We start from the raw sequence: 19,603 nt of genomic DNA on the forward strand, positions 1-19,603 counted from the left end.
CACTATATATATGTAAATATTTGTTTGCAGCTTTAGTGATATCCTTTGTTTACAGTTTCGGGCAGGAGGCTTGCCGCTGTTGTACTCAAAACCTGTTCCTAAATTCTGAAAAGAAAAATCTTCCAAGGTACTTGAAGTTTGTTAAATAACGCCTTTTTTTTTTTTTTGTCGTACTGCTCTTTATAGGTTAGGGTATAAAAAAAAAATTAGAGGAGGCACTCGATGTTGTTTTGATTAGTTTCCAAAGAGCTTAAAGTTGGGTAGTTATGGTTCCCTGTCATGGCTACAGCTTCATAAATAATTTATTTTAGTACAAGCTAGGGGGGAGAGTAAGATTATAATCTTGCTTGGCAACTTGAATAAATTCCAGGAAAGATTGAAGGTATAGGATTTATCTTGTTGGGTACTGGTAACCTTGTGGAGAATCAGATGCCTAAGATTCGAAGCATAACCAAAGTGGGATTAGAAAGGGGGTTAAGCCCTCAAACCAAGAAAAGTTGTTTCCCCCACCGTCGAGTCTTCTTAGTTAAAAAGGTTGAAACGGCGAGGCAAAAGTTCTTTCGAAAAGGAAATGAAAAAAAAAAAAAAAAACCAACTATAAGAAAAGAAGAGAATGATTGGGGTCCAGTGAGACAATGGAAATGGGAGGGAAAAAAAAAATTAAACCTCCCTTTCACCGTTTTCAATCTCTGCCATTCACCTCCTTCCCCACCGCTTTTCTTTCCCTCCTTTTGCTTTTCTTCAAAAGGATCTACTCATTGTGGAATATCTATGTTATCCTGCCTTTCTATGCTTTGCAGTGCTTTGTGCATGTTACCTCCTCACCTCCCCTTGCACACTTTTCTCACTCATAAAAAGCATGAATTTGCATTTCAAATTTAAAGACTATTTAGGTCCTCAAGATTTAGAGATACAAAATATATGCAAAGATATGGGTTGGAAATTTTTTCAAAATGAGCCAATTATTGTCAAAAATGTTCAAGGTACTATTTCTCTATTGTCCAATGCTTAGCTCATTCTTTAAGCAAAAAAAATTCCCACGCTCTATTCTTTTTGCAAATTGTCCTTTGTGCTGGCAAAAAGAGGAAAAGAATCAACCTAAGCAACAACTTTTTTTTCTTTCTTCAGCATTTATAAGGTCTACTTTCTCAAAACACAAAGTGCTTTTCAAATGTAACGAGTAGTAGATCCATGGGATTTATTCTCTCTCTAATAAACAAATCAGTTGACCAAAGACTCAGCTAGGTGCGTTATTCATTAATTTTCAGGTATTTGAATCTGAACTCAAGTTATATTCAAATTCGACTATAAAAATTGAGTTAGATAAAACAAAATACTCTATTGTAGAAGTAACTATTGCTAACCTTTTTAACTGCACACAAAAAAACAAAATCCATCTTAAATAAATCCAGCAATGCCTGCCCTGCCCTGCCCTACACCCAAAGGGCAACAAATCCGGCATTGTGCTTGCTCATTGCCCTTAAACTCAATAATCAAGGCCAGGACCCACAAGCCACCCCAAAAAAACAAACAAACAACAGCTTGTGTAAGATCAATGTCCACTCTTTTCTTTCCCCCATACACCTAAGCCCCTGTAAGGCACAATGTAAAAACAAAAAGCAGCCTTCTGCAACTCCCATTAATTAATACTAATAATGTTTTAATTATTCAACCAACAAATTAAAACGTAATTAAATATATAAATATTAAGAAAATAAGAAAGGTGGAAGAGAGAAAGAATTTGAAAAAAGAGGGAGACCCCACGACAGAAAATGGGAACAGTCCGAATACTCCACTGGCTATAACCTTTACTCTTCATTTTCCTCACTCTCACTCTTGTCTCAAAAAGTGACATTTCCAAGCTTCAATCGGGCGCCACCACTACAGTACGCGCCACCGCCTAGAGCTTCTCTTGTTCTTCTATTCGGTTTTTTTTTCTTCTCCGTACTTTTTTTTGTTGGCTCAGCTGAGATTTTTACTTTTTTTTTTTTGCTGACTAAATAGTGTGTGGAAATGGGTTGTGCGGCGTCGAAGCTAGACAATGAAGACACGGTAAGGCGGTGCAAAGATAGGCGCCGCCTGATGAAGGAAGCCGTTCACGCTCGACATCACTTAGCGGCGGCTCATGCGGACTACTGTCGCTCTCTACGCTTCACCGGCTCAGTTCTCTCCTCCTTCGCAGCTGGTGAACACCTTTCCGTCTCGGACGAAACCCCGGCCGTTCTTCTCCACCCTGTCAACCCGTCTCCGCCACCGCCTAGCAAACCGATCCCTCCACGTGTACCTCCATCTCCCTCACCTTCTCTCCACCCTCCACCTCCTCCCCCGCCTTTCTCTCCGTCTCCTTCTCCAACAATCGCTAGCTCCAAACTCCCCCACATACTCTCCGCTTCGAGTGTGTCATCTTCCGCACCCAATCGTCGTCGGCCACGTAAGTTACCCCCGAAACTCCCTCACATTTTGTCCGAATCGAGTCCTTCTTCTTCTCCTCAAAGCTCGAAATCCGGATTTTCCAACAACTTTTTCCCGACGGCTTATCAAGCTAATTCCACCTACTCAAACACTCCCTCCCAAGCTTCTTCCGTTTGGAACTGGGAAAATTTTTACCCTCCGTCGCCGCCGGACTCCGAATTCTTCGACCAAAAATTACAGCAGCAAAAGCAACAACTACCACGACGGCATCATCAATTAGATTCTAACAACCCGGAGGATACTGAAGATACCGAAACGGAAAAATCAGAATACGATTTCTTCCGTCCACAAAAACTGAATCACCGTTACAATATCAATTCCAATAATGCCAAGAGCAATTTTGATGAGGAAACAGAAAGAGAAGAAGTGCAATGCAGCGAATGGGGAGACCACGACCACGACCGGTACACTACAACGAGCTCATCGGATGTAGAGGAGCAGGATGAGGATGATGACGTGGCATCCAGATCCGAGATTGGGTCCCGCTCCAATTTCGGGTCCTCGGTGAGAGGGGAGTCGGAGAAATTGCATCATCTTCGTAATCATACTCCGCCGGTACAGCCGCAGCAGCCGATGTATGGGGCCACCGCGGGGAATAAAATGGATAATAAGTCGGGCGATGCGGGATCGTCGGCGGGAAGTTATAGGACGGGTGCTATGATGGATATGAAGATGGTGGTTCGGCATAGGGATTTGAAAGAGATCGTCGATGCGATCAAAGAGAATTTCGACAAAGCTGCCGCCGCCGGAGATCAGGTTTCCGAGATGCTCGAGATCGGCAGAGCTCAGCTCGATAAAAGTTTCAGGCAGTTGAAAAGTAAGTTCCAAAATATGGAGAATTCAAGCTAAATTTTCGTTTTACGTTTTTCCTTAATTCAAATTGATTTAATCTTAATTATTGGGCTTTCGATTTACAGAGACGGTGTATCATTCGAGTAGCATGTTCAGTAACTTAAGCTCGAGCTGGACTTCAAAGCCGCCGTTGGCTGTGAAATACCGGCTCGACGCCACTGCCCTCAATGAACCGGGCGGTTCAAAGAGCCTTTGTTCTACTTTGGACCGCCTCTTGGCTTGGGAGAAGAAGCTCTACAGCGAAGTCAAGGTAAAAGTTTTCTTTTTTTTTATTTAAAAAAAATTAGCTTTATTTCTAATTTTGTATTGGAGACAAGGAGGTCAGAGAAATGACTAGGATATCAACAATTGTTTGATGCCCGGTGGCGCAAGTCCACCGCAGTTTTTGACTGTTTGATTTCCCTTTTCCATTTGGACGAAAACGCCCCCTTCGAAACTGTGAATCCTGTCGACTCTTCGTGGGGCCATTATCGTCAAAACAGACAGTTGTCGCGGTCCTTAATACTAATAGGATTAGTATTAATTAATCTTTTGTTTTATAGTACTACAAAGTCTGAATTGACCAAAACACCCTCCAATTGCTGTTAGGCAGTTAGGCCCAAGGGAAGCTTAGGAGCATGGTTTCCACGTCCAACCAACTCACCTTGTAGTCCCAATTTAGCTACTAAAGCCAACTAACTTTTTTTCTTTCTAGATTCTCCATCTTGCCTTTGTTAATGGGGTGTCAGATTTCTTGTCTGGGAATGTTTTCTTTTTGCATCAGAACGGGAACTTTAGTTTCTTACCTTCCGGTTACTTAAATTAGTGCTGGTTGGTAGAGAATGAAGGCGGTTTCAGTTAATTTGCCGACATGCTTCAATAATAAGTTATGCACCGAGACATTTCTTACCAAGTTTTTTGCTGCTTATTTTTTGATTGAATGTTGAAGGAAAAATTTGCTTGTTAACTTGTATGAGGTAATAAAAGTATTTTTTTTTCCACCCCATGGTGTTTTCTTATCAAACCTTTTGTAAAGTTTCTTGAATTGGTTGGACATTAGGATTCTTCTGGATAAGAAAGGAAACATGTGGTGCAAATAATTTACCTGGTTGTTGAGCCATGTGGTTTTAGATGAGTGCTAATGTTGGCGATTAATTTTCAACAAATTCAGGCTAGAGAAGGGGTAAAGATTGAGCATGAAAAGAAGTTGTCAGCATTGCAAAGTCAAGAATACAAGGGGGAGGATGAAACCAAGATAGACAAGACCAAGGCATCAATAAAAAGGCTGCAGTCACTAATTATTGTCACATCTCAGGCTGTCTCTACCACCTCTACTGCCATCATCGGGCTCAGGGACAGTGATCTTGTTCCTCAGCTTGTTGACATTTGTCATGGGTAAGTACTCTTTTTCTCTTTTTGTTTCTTTCTCTTTTGTGTTGAGACAGATAATATTTTCTTTTGAAATGTTCCAGATGCAAACTATATGCATTGGTAGACCAAGACATATGCTCAATACTCTTTTGGAAAGTTTATATAGTTCAAGAAATACCTATCTAAGTGCCAATCTTGGCATTGCGGTAAAATATCTATGTTCCAATCTTTCTGCTCTCTTTAACAAGAAAAATCCTTCATTCCAAAAAAAAAAACAAGAAAAATCCTTAATTCCAACTCGTTTCCTACTCCTAGATTATTTTTCAGTGAAAGTGGTAAAATTTTTTATTTACCCTGTTTACCATTATTTATTTTATCTTTTGAAATTCATTCTTAGTTATGAGCACTTATCTCTGGCTGGATTCCGTTCTTATTGGGGAATTGAATCTTGAATTCATTTTATCTTACGTGAAATATTGTAGATCCTGGCATGTTGCCTGGGTAGGTGAACCATTATAACTCATTTCTCTGCTATGCCACTTGATCATCCCCTCTGTTTGCACATGTGCGTTGTTGTCCTGGACTTTTTAATTTCTTTCATTCAGAACCAGACAGTGGCCCCAATATTACTTGCCAGTTTTCCATTGATCTATAAGCCACATACAGGTGGGAGGTGGGGGTTAGGTGCATTGGAGTTAACTATCATATGACCCACCATAATCTTTTTTGACAGGTTGTTGAAAATGGTAAACTGGTCAAAACACCATTATTGTTATTGTTGTTATCATAATCATCATTTTAGCAGCATGATTAAGAATGAGTATTAATAGTATGATGACTATGTATGACCACTTGAAAAGCTATTTTAGATTAGATTAAAACCTTATTCTGAATCACTTTCTTTCTTTTGGTGGTTTAGATTTCCATTATATCAGATACAGCAATTCGGTATCTATTTATTGAAATTCTGCATAGTGGAACAATTGCACTGCTAAAATATTTTAAAGTCGAACATTCACATATCGAATTTATTTGAATGCAGCTTTAGGTACATGTGGGGGTCAATGCATCAATACCATGAAGTTCAGAACAATATTGTGCAGCAAGTTCGTGGCCTTATAAACAGATCAGGGAAAGGTGATTCAACTTCTGAACTGCATCGGCAGGCAACACGTGATCTCGAGTCAGCTGTCTCTGCATGGCACTCTAGTTTCTGCCGTTTAATAAAATTTCAACGGGATTTTATTCACTCCCTCCATGGCTGGTTCAAGCTCACGCTTCTTCCTGTCAGCAATGATAATGTTGATGGCAACAGAGAGCCCTCTGATGTATTTGCTTTTTGCGATGAGTGGAAGCTCGCCCTTGACCGTGTCCCTGACACAGTAGCTTCTGAAGCTATCAAAAGTTTTATCAATGTGGTCAATGTGATTTCCGTTAAACAAACTGAAGAGCTTAAGATTAAGAAGCGAACTGAAACTGTATCAAAGGAGCTTGAGAAAAAGGCATCATCTCTCCGGAACATAGAAAGGAAGTTCTACCATTCATACTCTATGGTTGGCATTGGGCTTCCAGATTCTGGGCCTGATCATGGGCAGGTTCTGGATGCTCGAGACCCCCTTGCTGAAAAAAAATCTGAGCTCGCAGGCTGCCAAAGGCGAGTGGAAGATGAAATGCTGAGGCACGCCAAAGCAGTAGAGGTGACTAGAGCAATGACTCTGAATAATCTTCAAACAGGCTTGCCAGGTGTATTTCAAGCAATGACCAGCTTTTCTGCCTTATTTACCGAGGCACTTGACCAAGTATGCTCCCGTTCCTATCATATCCAATAGTGAATTCATTTTTTTTTTCTTTCCCACTTGAATTTTTGAGGTAAGTTGAAATTTATAAGAGCTGGGATTTTTTTGGCTGTGGGCTCCTATAATTATTGTTTTTCTTTTTGGGTTTTTCTTTTCTTTTCTTGGGAATGTGTAAATACATGGGAGGTCTCTTTGTTTGTTTTGTCCTCATCTATCGTCAAGCCAAGGATAGGTGTCTATGTACAGGAAATTGCTCAAGATTCTTGTATGAAAAAAAGGTTCGCAATTTCAGCAGATGAATAAATACATATATTCTGACTTTCCCTCTCTTGCCATGCTTGTGTATTCTGTGTATACTTCACTTTTGTTTACTGATTTATGTTAACAACACAAATTCTTTTCTCTTTTGGGATGGGTTGCTGGTTTTCCCCGGTTTTCCTTGCAGGAGAGGGTACCTTAAGGTTATAAATATGGTGGGTATAGTAGGGACCAGCCAATTCATTATTCGATCAGAAGGCTAGGCTGGCCATGTTAAAAAGCTCCAGATCCTCTTTCCCAAGCAGATGAACAGTTAATATGTAAACAAATTAGGTGGAACATTTCTCCCATGTGAAAAAAAAAGAGAACAGGCAAAAACAGCACACGTACTAATTCGTTTGATATTTGCCCACACATTTAATACTACTCTGTTCAGCTGCAGACACAGAGATTCATTCATGGAGCTCGGCCCTCCAATTTTTCAGTTTCTGTTCAACCTGACAGCTTCTGTTTTGTTCCCATCCCTACTCTAAGCTGGTACATTTCCTTACTGTCCCCCGAAAGAAGCCAACTTCTATTTTGTTGGTTTTCAACCAAGTAAGTGGGAAAGTCAGTCCAAGGAAAGATATTGTTGTTTATATTGACAAACTCACATGCAACTTCTGTTTTGTGACAGTAAAATTTTGGTTTTTCCCAAGCTTCCGGGGAAGTTGTTGAGCCCACTGGTTTTTATTTTTTCTGGGTTTTAATCAAATCTTACTCTGATGATTATGTAATCAAGTGTTACTGAATTGCCTCTGTTTTCTGACAGTAAAAATTTTGGTTTTCCCCAAGCATCAGGGGAAGTTGTTGTTGTTGATGATTATATAAATCCAAGATTCCGGCAAAGGGATTTAGTTTAAGGCTGTTGCCCCATCCCTGATTCCTGATGAGAGCTTGATTGACCGGCTGCAAGGTCGGATCTTCACTGACATTCAACATTAAAAAGCTGCAAATTGTAGATAAGTTTTCTCATTTTCTACAATGTCAAGTCTCAATCTGAATTTATTGTTTCCCTCTAAATCTTGGATCTGAAGTCTGTTAACTTCCATTTTTTTTTCTACCAATAGTCTCATAGATCTTCAAACTTAACCAAATTTTGAAGGGATTAAGTTCTCTCTCTCTCTCTTTCTTTCTTTGAAACAATCCGATTCTCTGGCAATCATGAGTGATTTGGCCCATCAGGATCAGATCCTTCCACTAAAAAAAAACATCCGATTGTTTGTTTGTTTGCTTTCAAAGACCCCCTTATTTTTTCATAAAGGGAAGAAAAAAGGGGTTTTTTTTTTTTTTGTGATGGACAAGACCTTGGGTCTCACTAGATGATAAGGTTAAAAAAAAAAAAGATCAAAAGAGTCCAAAGATGCACATGCATTGACGTTGATGTTTGTATCCATTGGAGTGGAGAAGAGGGCTACAAAGGGGACCAACATTTTCTTTTCCTTTCTTCTGCTTTCAAAGGCAATAAAGTTCAAGATTGTGGTCTCCTGGGCCTCAATTTTTCCTGACAATGCTAACAAGTAAAGGTTGGGTTTGAGTCTTTAGTCTTAGGCTTGCCAATAATGATCTTTATCTCTTTTTTAATAAAAAAAAAACAAATATAAACACTTAGAGACGAGTAATAGCAATAAAAATTTAATACTTGTATATTTAGTTCATTGATTGATATACGATTTTTTTTTTAAAAAAAAGATAAGGTTAATATCTTTTTTCTTTAAATATATAAAAAAAAAATTTTAATTGCAAGTTTACAGAAATAAAATGAATGGTCAACCAAAACAATGTAAAAGTCATTTTGCAAAACCTGATACATTTTTTTTTCTCCTCTAGGAGACTAGAATGATGTTGCTAATTTGAGAGGACAAGAGACATATATACAACCCTATCTTGGTTAGAATCAATATGGATAGATTAGATTGGGGATCAATGGGCCCCTTCTTTGTTTCTGGACCTACATATATGGGTCACCCCATGTAGCCCCAACAGCCTGGACCTACATATATGGATCAGTCCTGGACCTGATTGAACTTTGCAGTATTAAAGTGATGGCAGACCAAATACTAAAGAGAGCTCAAACGTGGTAATGGGATTAGTTTAGACCCGGAAGCAAGAGATTGTTGCCAAAAAACTCCACTGACTTAAGAGCCTACCTACTGCTGAAATCACAATCTTCCCTGTGCTCATGGCCTAGGAATTAATAAAAAAAAATCAGTTAATTTGAAAAGAAATTCAATTAAATTGATTAATTCGATCGAGTTCGAATAAATACGATTCCATGTATTCCATATTTTTTGTCAACACTAAGGGGGAAACCAAAAGGGAACCACGGGGAAAGGGTGTTTCTTCATCTATGCAGCTATGAATGGTCTCTTTCTTTTCATCCATAAGAACAATGGGAGCAATTTGGGACATAAAACATGACAAGAAATTTGCAAGGTAAATACTGTGAATTATCTATTTTGTCTCACATCAACTGAGGCTCTGAGTTAATGGGCAAAAGGCAACATACTTCTTAAAATGAAGCAACTGATTTTTTTTTTCTTTTTTCAATTAACATGAATTTTTTTTCTTTGATGAGGTAGTGAGCTGAAGCATATCATCAGAACAAAGTGCTGTCAGCAAACTCTTAAAGGGATTTGACTAATGATACTAATACAACACAGCATTTCCTAATTCAAAACTAAAAGAACTCAAAGTCCAGATATTTACCCCCCGATTTCATATCTGTTCCCCCTACCATCCTTTTGCTGCTGCTACCAACCCCAAGTGGCTCCACTGGCCCAAATTTCCCAGGCATCCCTGGCAACTCACTCTCCATGGGTCTTGGCACCTCAGGTGGGGTGCTGCATCGAATTAGAGCCCAATTCACACCTTCAAAGAAAGGATGCTGCTTGATCTCAGTTGCTCCCCTCTTCACACCTAGCCGGTGTTGCGGCTCCTTCACCAGCAAGCCCCGGATTAAATCACGGCTAGCGTAACTGGTTGCTGGTGAATCTGAGAATCTCAGCTGTTGCCCCACAACATTGAACAGCGTAGCACGGTTTCCTGAGCCTTTAAAGGGGGTTTTACCATACAGCAGTTCATGCAAGAAAATTCCAAAGGTCCACCAATCAACAGCACTTCCATGGCCTTCTCCTTTGATTATTTCAGGGGCTAGGTATTCATGGGTTCCAACAAAGGACATAGACCGGGCTGCAGTCGGCTCTGCAACAAGCTCAGGAAGGGTACTAGAAGGCAAACCAAACTCAACTCGAGGCTTTCGGGTTTTCTTCTTGTTCTTTTGAGGGAATATCCGTGGAATAAAGCAGGCAGGCTGGATGCAATCTGATGTAGGCTCAATACAGGCAGGTTGAACACAAAATGCACCACCAGCTCCACGTTTTGAAGGATCAGAATCAGATGCTGAGGTCTTAATCAGTGTAGGAGAAACTGCGCATCTTAAGGAAAGATCAAAGTCGGAGAGCATTATGTGGCCATCATCACGAACTAGAACATTTTCTGGTTTCAAGTCCCTATAGACAACACCAAGCATGTGGAGATACTCAAGCGCTAATAGAACCTCTGCAGCATAAAATCTGCATTAAGAAGAAAAACAGGGGGTTATAGCTTTTCTGCCTGAAATTCAATGATCTCAGTGGAAAACACTTGCTTATGACACTGATGATGACCAAAGCCTTTAGCATTGTGTGTTTATGCCAGCTATGCAAAAACATAATCTAACTTCCCAAACATTATATATCATATATAATAACCTTTTTGAACAGTGACTGAGAAATTAAATTTCCAGATAGTACTGGCTTAAGGGGGCAATCAATATCAGAAATTCTCATGCCAAAGTAGGGTCTTAATCCTCTGATATCAGAAAAAGCAGCACTCGCACATGCCCAATGAGTCTTGACTAAAATGATCAAGCAATATCATAAGACATGAGAAATCTTGGAACCCAAAATAACTGGTAACACTTTCATACCACGGCACATACTTGTAAAAGATGTCTACGCAGTCAAGTATAAGAACAAAGTGAACTCAGGAATGAAACGAAATCCAGTTCGATGCACAACACAAGTAGTTTCACTCAGCCTCCTATCATAAATAGTTTTACAGACTCCTGTTCATTCTTACATAGAAAGACTTATAGTAGGAGATATGAGCTTCAGTTAGTTGCATCTGCTATATTATCTCTCACGTTCACGGGTTAGCAGGCCCACAAGGGCAGCAAGCATCTCCCTGCCTGGAGTTCAGCAGCATGAAGGGGTATCAGTTAACATGCACTCTATGATGGTTAAGATAGGAACTGATCAAGGAAAAGGCCTGTTAACTAGACTAGTTTTACTTGACACCATAACTGCAAACACATCGAAAAAACATCAGTTTGGAATTGTAGATATGCTTAAAGCCCCCAACGTGTTGTAGATATGTTATAGATCCCCAACATGTAGAAAACTTTGAAACAGATTAAAACCACATTCTCTACAAATGCACAACAGGTAGGCAACATCATTTAACATAAAATACAAGGAACTGCAGTTTGTGGCTGAAGAAAATGACATGAAATGGGAGACAAGTGTAAGTGCACATCCATCCACTGACGAGGACTAACTTTCCCAATATTATATATATAGAAATATGAAAAGCACATAGTAAAAGGCATATGAACAACAGAAAAGAAAAAACAGATCAACCAACTACTCCTCATGGAACACAAACTTTTAAGAAACAAGAGGAAATATTGTGAAAGACGATGTGAGATAGCCACAATAAAGGAAGGAAAGCTAAATAACACTAATATAAAAAAAACCCCTTAATGAAGAAAAGATTTTTACTTTTTTTTCCCTTCCCTTTAAGGATGCTAATGTTCTACACAAATAGGAGAATATTTTAGAGCATAAGCCATACCTTGCAGCATATTCAGAGAAATGCTTTCCGGGCTGCCGTTGCCTCAAAGTGTGTAGATCACCCCCAGGACAGTATTCCATAACTAGACATGAGAATCTGTCTGTTTCAAAATGTGTATACAGAGTAGGCAGAAATGGATGGTCCAGCAGCTGCAGAATCTCCCTTTCTGTCTGAGCCCTAGTCAACTTCTTACGACTTGCAAGGGATGCCTTGTCCATTACTTTCATTGCAAAATAACAACGAGTACCACTCAGCTCTGAGAGATATACACTGCCAATGTCACCACAACCAAGTCGTTTAAGCAATCTAAAACGACTCACGCCCAAAATCCCATCTCGAGCTCGGATAGCAAGGATGGCCTTCCACCTCGGGTCATTTCCTTTATGAGGTTTATTAGCACTCCCAGTAATGTTGCTCCAGTTACTGTCATCACTAAGGCCACTGCTATCACTTGCTCGGCTAACACTAGTCTTTGCACTCTCAAGTGAATCTGCTCTGACACTTCCCTTTGTACTCTCGCAGTTCCTCTCCATGCTAAGCATGCCATCACTTGTAACTGCATCACTCCTATATGTACTGGCACAGCTATTGACAATGCTCATTGCGGTGACAACCCCTGTACTGTCAATGCTGCTATGTGGACTTACATTACCACTTGGAGGCAAAGAAGCATCCCAAACACATTCCTTTTCGTCTGAATCTGGAGGAAGGAGAGAGTTATCTGTATTTTGTGATGCACGTGGAACTGAAAATGGAGAAGATAATGCACCTAAATCATTGGGTTCTTCAACCAGACTTTCTGCTGGTGAAAGAACAGCAGGACTTGGTTTTTTAGGAGGAACCCTAATTGAAAGATCTTCTAGAAAAGGACCCTTCACTGACACGCTCTTCATCAAACACCCAGGATCGGACTTCTTCTGACCGATTGGTACATACATTCTCATTAGATCCGTGTCAACAGGTTCTGGAGGGTGACTAGCTCCAGAAAAAGCACTAGGTCCTCCTTCCTCCAATGAGTCACTGCTGCCCTTGAATATAATAACATCAGGCATGATTTCTTCCTGTTCAAGCAAAGAGTCTTTCCCTTTCCATGTCCGTACAGGTGCAGCTGTCTCTGAATCTTGGGAATTTCCCACGTTAGATCGACCCACTTCTTCTCTAACCAATACAGCATGCAAATTCGGCACAAGACCTGCTTCTCTCCCAAAGACCATACGCGCATTCGACACTGAACTCACAGCAGGCAATTTCCTAGGCAGCATCTTTGAATCTGGGACCCTTTCCATTCCAGCTAATCTGGAATCTTTACATGGAATAATCTTACAGCCAACCCAATCAACCCTGCAAAATGGGGTTGAAATTGAGTTCAATCATTCCACTAGTTCCCAGTTGAACTTTTAAAAAGCAATCCACTAAACCATTTCTATTCCAATATTCTCTAACCATATCAATCGAAATCAGCTATTTCAACTTTTTTTCTTAAATGGGTATGAAAATTAACTAGATTCTACAATTTTAGCCTACTTCATCAGCACACATAATCAATCGAAAACAAATATCAAAACTCAGATGCTGTTTCCAAAATTATACTGCTAAAAGAATAATTTATCATGTATTTCCTCTTCCCATATGTTCTGTCCCAAATAGGGAAGAATTCTTTTAACAAATTTTGATAATTTAAAAAAAGGAAAAACTCACAAATAAAGTAATCAGCCTCTCTCACTAAACCCATAATTTTAGCGCCAACCCTTGAAAACAGAACCCTAACTTGCAAATTATTAAATAACGAAAGCAGATCAATCAACTAAGCTCGTGAAATCCTTAACTTGAGTTGCAATCAACTGAAATGCCAAAAATGGTATATTAAATAAGATTATAGAAACCCTAGTTAAATTTTTTCTTAAAAACAAAAAAGGAAAGGAAAAATCACAAATTCGAAATTCCCCCACATTTCTTCTATTCCCTTATCAGCACATTCCCAATGTAAGCCCTTCGATGCCACGCAAAAACCCTTCAACCTCTCCCTCCCACTTCCCCACAAAAATTAAACAAAAAAATAAAAAATTAAAAGAACAAAACATGAAGAATGTTCTCTAATTCCAAGTCAGCAAATATACAAAGAGAAAGAGATCTCAAAAATCTTATTTAAAAAAAAAAAAAAGGCAAGGGAACCAGAATACAGAACATTCAAAGCCAAAAAGAAAAAACCCAACAAGAACCTGTACGCACTTAAAAGAAAGAAAAAATCAAGAAAAGGATTCACAAACAGAGCTTGAACTCTGCCTTCTATCCCTTCACAGCCTTGAAAAAAAAAATTCCTCCTTCCTTCAAAATTTCCAGCACAAATGCTCAATTAACAGGTGGGATTGAGCCCGAGCGATCGAAGCCCGAGCTCTATTCTTTCTCTCTCTCTCTCTCTCTCTCTCTAGACTGTGGGTTTTTTTTTTTTTAGCTCTGCAACCAGAAAAAGCTTTTGTTCTTGTGATGGGTTAGAATTGGCAGACTTAGCTTTTGCTTTTCCTTCCCCACCCCCCCTTTTTTTTTTTTTTTTTTGGGAGTTCCTTTGCTTTGTAGGGAATGTGCAGTGTGCACTTTAGGATTTGTGAGTGAGAATGGGAAGGGAGGCGAGGCGAGACAGAGAGAGAGTGTGTGGGTCCCAATCGGGGCCCAGAGTAAGCGGGTCCCATGTCTGTTCCTTCTTTAAACTACATTGCTTTTCAAAGGTAGGGACGCTCCCGCTCTCCGTCATCACCGAATTCGAACCATTTTCTTTCATTATCGGGTTTGGATTTTCTTCAGCTTTGCGTTGCCAAACTGGTAATCAACGAGCGCGTCAATCAGCGCGTGTCTTTTGTTTTTTTAATAATAACAACAATAATAATAATAACGTAGGTCTTTTTCCTTTTAGATTATAATTATAATAGGCAATAAAAATATTTTTAAAATACTATAAATAAAAAATTATACATTATATAAACAATATGTGTAATTATGATATAAGAATTATAAATATTAATTAGCATTTTAAATATTAAAAACTAAGCTTGTTGATTCTTTTTAATCTTTAATTTTGTATAATATATTTTTAAAAAAAATATTTTTTAATAAAAAATAATATAAACATCAATAATTCGTATTCAAAAGTTTAAATTAGGTATAATTTTAATTTTTTTAAAAAAAATCATATTTAATTAATTTATATAAATAAAATAATCATATTTAATCATCAAATTTTGACTAACTCAGTAAGTTAATAAAGGTTTTCTTTCTAGATCAATTTCACAGACAACTCAACTAAAACATTAATTCGAGTTCAAAATTATGTCATTGATTACTATGTTAATAGGTCAATTATTATTGGGGGAATAAGTTGCTTTTCAAAAAAAAAATTGGGGGAATAAGTTGTTTAAAACGGTCTAAATTGTTTAATACTGTTTAAATTATTTGGTAGAAAAGAAAGTTTTGAGCAATGAAAAATTAAGGAGGCCGCCTGTGGTTGTTATACTTTTATTATCACTCCACCAATTCCACATAATGCATAGCCTTCTCTAAGGTTTAAATTACAAAATAAATTCAGTACAGTTAGAGTTTAAAATACAAAATAAATTCAACATATTTGGCACTTATTACCAAAAAAAAAGTTTATATGTAATATTTGTCAATGTATCATCTCATAAATATATAAAAAAAATTTAAAATACTTTTAAAATTATGAATATTTATTTTTAAAATTTTATCAATTTTTAAATTTATTAATTAATAAAATAATAATATTTAATTTACAGTAGGTATGTCAAATATAAATTTATATAAAAAAATAAAAGATGAATAGATACTTAAAATGGGTTTAAATCATTGGATGTACAAATGATGGGTTGATGCGCCATGATTTTTAACACAGATTTTGGTAAATGGTAGGGCCTACCACTTAGGCTTGCGGCGGGGCCCAATTCTTTTTCTAAATTAATAATTTTTTTATTTTAAATTATATTTGATTTCCATTTTCCACCGTAGGTATTATGTAGTTCCACTGTTCTCAAAGACGTGGCCTATGAGTATGGACGAATAACAAGGCTACCGTTTAAAAAAAAGAAAATTATAAATTAATGCTTGGTTTAATTAATTAAAATTAAAAAATATGAAAAAAATAAAAACCACAAATAGAGTGAATAAAGTAGATATTATAAAATTATTTTTCATAATTTTTTATTTTTATATTAAATATTTATATTATGTAAAATATTATAAGATTAAAACTTTTATCATAATTTTCATAAGAATTAAAAAAAATAAGGAGCATAATTTACATAGTACAAAAAAGAGATTTTTTTATATAATTTAAATGACCTTTAGCCTTAATGATGAAAATTTTAGACTTAATTCTTTAATTATATATCTTATTGCATAATTCAAACATTTAATTATATGCTTTTCAAGTGGCCAACAATAATAAACACTTTCCCAGCATTTTGTATTTGTCATACCAAACACAGCATTAACAGTTTTCAATCTCAACATTCCATTTGCTGTCAAGTCGAAATGCCGAGTTGGAACGGTAAAAAGAAAGAAAAAGAAATCCTTTTCCCTTTCTTTGGAAAAACTTGAAGACGACATTGTTGACCAAGAAAACCAAACACTCATTAGGAAATAATTTCATCAATCAATTAATTAAAAAAAATGGGAATCGGAAAGTTCTTTTCCTCGCTGTTCGTTTTTAGTCAAAAGAAATGAGAATTTGGGAACCCAAGCCAGGGAAAATTGTTTTCACGGCAAGGAAAGAATAAGATTCCCGCCGCAAGCCGCAAGCAGTCTGTAATTTGGAAGGTGAGGCGCGTTTAGGAACAAGAGCGCGTTTGTTCAGACAAGTGATTTCTCCTTTTTTTTTTTGGGGGGCCGGATGTCCAAAGTGCCCCCGCAAATGTAAACATCTGAGACAGAATTTGTTGGGGTGGAGGAAGGGTCAATTTGGACATTTAGGAAAAGGCCGTATGCGCGTGCATGGTCTATCAGTGTCTAGCTCTTGGCGTTGGCAGTCAATGATGGAAAACGCAAAATAGGACTACGGGTTGGGGGGTCAGGGTCAGGTCAGGGGTGAGGGGGATTAGACCAAAGGTGACCAAAATCTAGAGCCCAGGCGCGCAGGCTAGACGAGATCCAGCCACCGAGAGTGCTCGAGTGGTCAGCATCCGATGCCACCTGACACCTGTTGGCCCAAAATGTTCCTGCTTAAGACAAAATGGTTACTTCCTCCACCGGGCTCTTAATTTCCATTTTCAAATAAATAAAGAGAAGAGAAAAAAGTGATTAAAAAATAAAAAAATTAAATGTGTAAAAGGAAATTAATGACAGCAGTGAATTATGTCTGAATAATCCAAGGCGTGAAATCGGTAAGGTTGCTGGTCTGGCTGTGGTTCCACCGACCACGGTGAATTATTTCGACCAAATGCCTGCGGTCGTGTTAACTACAGTAGCCGTTAGCTTCTGCCCGTTTTTAGTTTTTTGTTTACTACCCAGAAAAAAGGGTTGTACAGACAGAGACGACGATCGTACATGGAGTCGTTTTCTACTGTGGTTCATGTCCGAACATACTGGAGTCAAGTTCTTAAGACACGTCGCGATCAGTAGTCATTCGCTAAAGAATTGCAACACTATAGGGGAAATGACAAAGACTGTTCATACCACGCTAAGAAGCTTTCTTGAAAAACAAAATTGAAAAAAAAAAGAAAGAGAAATCATACATTTACCTTGTACTTGTAAAGCATGGTGCTTGTTAATTTTTTTAAAATAAAAATAAAATATTTATGTTAAAATATCATGTAAAAATTAATTTCTGATACATTATTTAGTAAAATTGAAACACTATTTTAAGAGAATCATTAAGAAGTGTCGTATTAATAAAATATTAAAAAGTCATAACATAAAAAAATTTATTAAACGATAAATTCGTGATACATATGAATGATATTAACTTATCATTTCTTTTTTAAGAGATATTTAATAACTAAAATCAAATCTAAATCAATATTTAGTTCATTTCTGATACTTGATCTTATGTTATCGATAAATTTTAATAAACACCTCATAATCTTACTTAATATGTATAATCATTTTTAAGTTTGATAAAAAAATCGCATTTTCAATTCCTTAAAGTGGTTGCCAAATACCTCTTCAGCAATGGATTCGATGAACTCTATCAATGTTAAGTAACATCAAATCTTTCAATCAATAACTCCACAAAAATCTACTTGACATCAAATTTGATTATAAAATCTTAATTAAAAGTTTGAAATTATTTTTTTATTAAAATTGATGTGGACAACTGGTTACAAGAGTTGATCAAACTCAAATTCAATAATAAAAAAAATGTAATTATTTTTATAAATTTCACTAATAAAAATGAAATTAATAAATTTTACAATTATGGATTCTATCAAAATCTATTTATACTATAATCTAATCCCACTCAAACCAACTAAATAGTGTCGGATTCTGATTTACATACTATCCATTATCATCCTTACTTACTTGAATAATTATAACACTAATTTAATTCGAAACTTCGATTAATTGATTTCGCAGGAATTGAAGTGCATTTCTTTATCAAAATGGACAAGGCTTTTGCTCAATGAATGGAAAAAATGTGGACCATCTACACCAAAAAAATAAATAAAAGAAAAATTCAATCAGTGCTTGATGAAAAGCAACTGTTTGAGTCAAAGAAACTGTTCTTGGTTTTATTATTCTATCCGATTTGGAGATGCACTCACCGAATTTGGGAAAAAGGTGTTGGGGGTTTCAATTTCATTGAGATTTTTGGTTACCCAGTTCACACAAAAAAACACAAAGTCACCCCAAAAATACAAAGATGCGAATCCTATAACACACGACAAATATTTGGTCAAAATAATTTAATTAAAAAAAAGAGGGTGACATGGCACAATAGGTGGATGATGTGGATCATGATTGGGAGACTTTATTTATTTTTTGGAGCCGATGGTCACGATCAATTAGACAAGTTGTCATGTGAGACTCCAATCCCATGAAAGTTTAGAAAAAAAAAAAAAGACTTAGTGATTAAAATGATTAGCTCCAAATATTATATTCACTGCCCACATTGAAAAATGTGGGGGTCTTAGCAAAAACTTGTTCTCTCTCTCTCTCTCCCTTTGCTTTTTTGAAAAAGAGCAAATTGGGTAGGTTTGAAAGTGTGTGGATTTGTGAATATTTTGTGTATTGGAATTAGGAAAAGGGGGAGGGGGGGCAATCTAAAGTTGGTTTCTTTCATGATTCCTTTTCTTACTTCAAGTTTGGTCCACACCCAAAGCTTTCTTTTTTTTTTTTTTTTTTTTGGGTGTTTTCAGTGGCTTCTTCTCAGGTGTTACCTGCAAATCCTGCACTAAATGAGGAGCATATGGCTTACCTTTTTGTTGGTGGTGGTGGTGATGGTGAGAGAGGGGGAATGGGTGTTTTCTAGTACTAAATTTTTAATTATATCCCATTCCATGAAGTCACTTTGATTCACAATGACTTGCCTTGGCTTAAAAAAGAGGATGGAAATCACACAAGTACCTAGATTTTTTTACCCTACCAAACAAAGACATAGGTTGGTAACTTGGTCTAGTGTGTTCCTATGACTTGCCTTTTTCAATTAGAGGTAAAGTTAAAGTGCTCGAGCTACTACGAAGATACCGTTCACATCAACTACACAATAATATAAGTTATATGTTTTGTAGTTATTAGTTCAGTAAAATCTTTGTATTAAAAATTCATATTTAGTTATTTATCGTTACATGTCATTCCAGAATCAATGTATAGTCTAATTTATCGTAACTTGTTACTATAACACAATGGCGTGTGTAATAAAAGTTAGGCTATGAGTGATAGGTATCTTGATTTAAATCAATCTAATATTGATTGAGTTTCAAATATCGTTGACTTGA

The 19,603-nt window shown here is 37.1% G+C and overlaps 2 protein-coding genes across 2 annotated transcripts; one reads left to right on the forward strand and one right to left on the reverse strand.

Annotated features, from left to right (window-relative positions):
- Positions 1 to 1,730: 1,730 nt before the first annotated feature.
- On the forward strand, positions 1,731 to 6,800 carry LOC18614474 (bZIP domain class transcription factor (DUF630 and DUF632)). Its single transcript, XM_007052251.3, has 5 exons — positions 1,731 to 1,886; positions 2,005 to 3,289; positions 3,390 to 3,574; positions 4,475 to 4,698; positions 5,717 to 6,800. Exons 2-5 carry the CDS (start codon positions 2,014 to 2,016, stop codon positions 6,501 to 6,503), a joined length of 2,472 nt encoding a protein of 823 aa, XP_007052313.3. The 5' UTR covers positions 1,731 to 1,886; positions 2,005 to 2,013; the 3' UTR covers positions 6,504 to 6,800.
- A 2,395-nt stretch (positions 6,801 to 9,195) lies between these two features.
- On the reverse strand, positions 9,196 to 14,320 carry LOC18614475 (Protein kinase superfamily protein). Its single transcript, XM_018129938.2, has 3 exons — positions 13,893 to 14,320; positions 11,664 to 13,004; positions 9,196 to 10,342 (listed from the first exon to the last, which is right to left on the reverse strand). The coding sequence occupies exons 2-3, from the start codon at positions 12,947 to 12,949 to the stop codon at positions 9,448 to 9,450; spliced, it is 2,181 nt and encodes a 726-aa protein (XP_017985427.2). The 5' UTR covers positions 12,950 to 13,004; positions 13,893 to 14,320; the 3' UTR covers positions 9,196 to 9,447.
- Positions 14,321 to 19,603: the final 5,283 nt, after the last annotated feature.

This window comes from Theobroma cacao, chromosome 1 (genome assembly GCF_053813885.1).
Source record: "Theobroma cacao isolate CCN51 chromosome 1, ASM5381388v1, whole genome shotgun sequence".
NCBI lineage: Eukaryota > Viridiplantae > Streptophyta > Magnoliopsida > Malvales > Malvaceae > Theobroma > Theobroma cacao.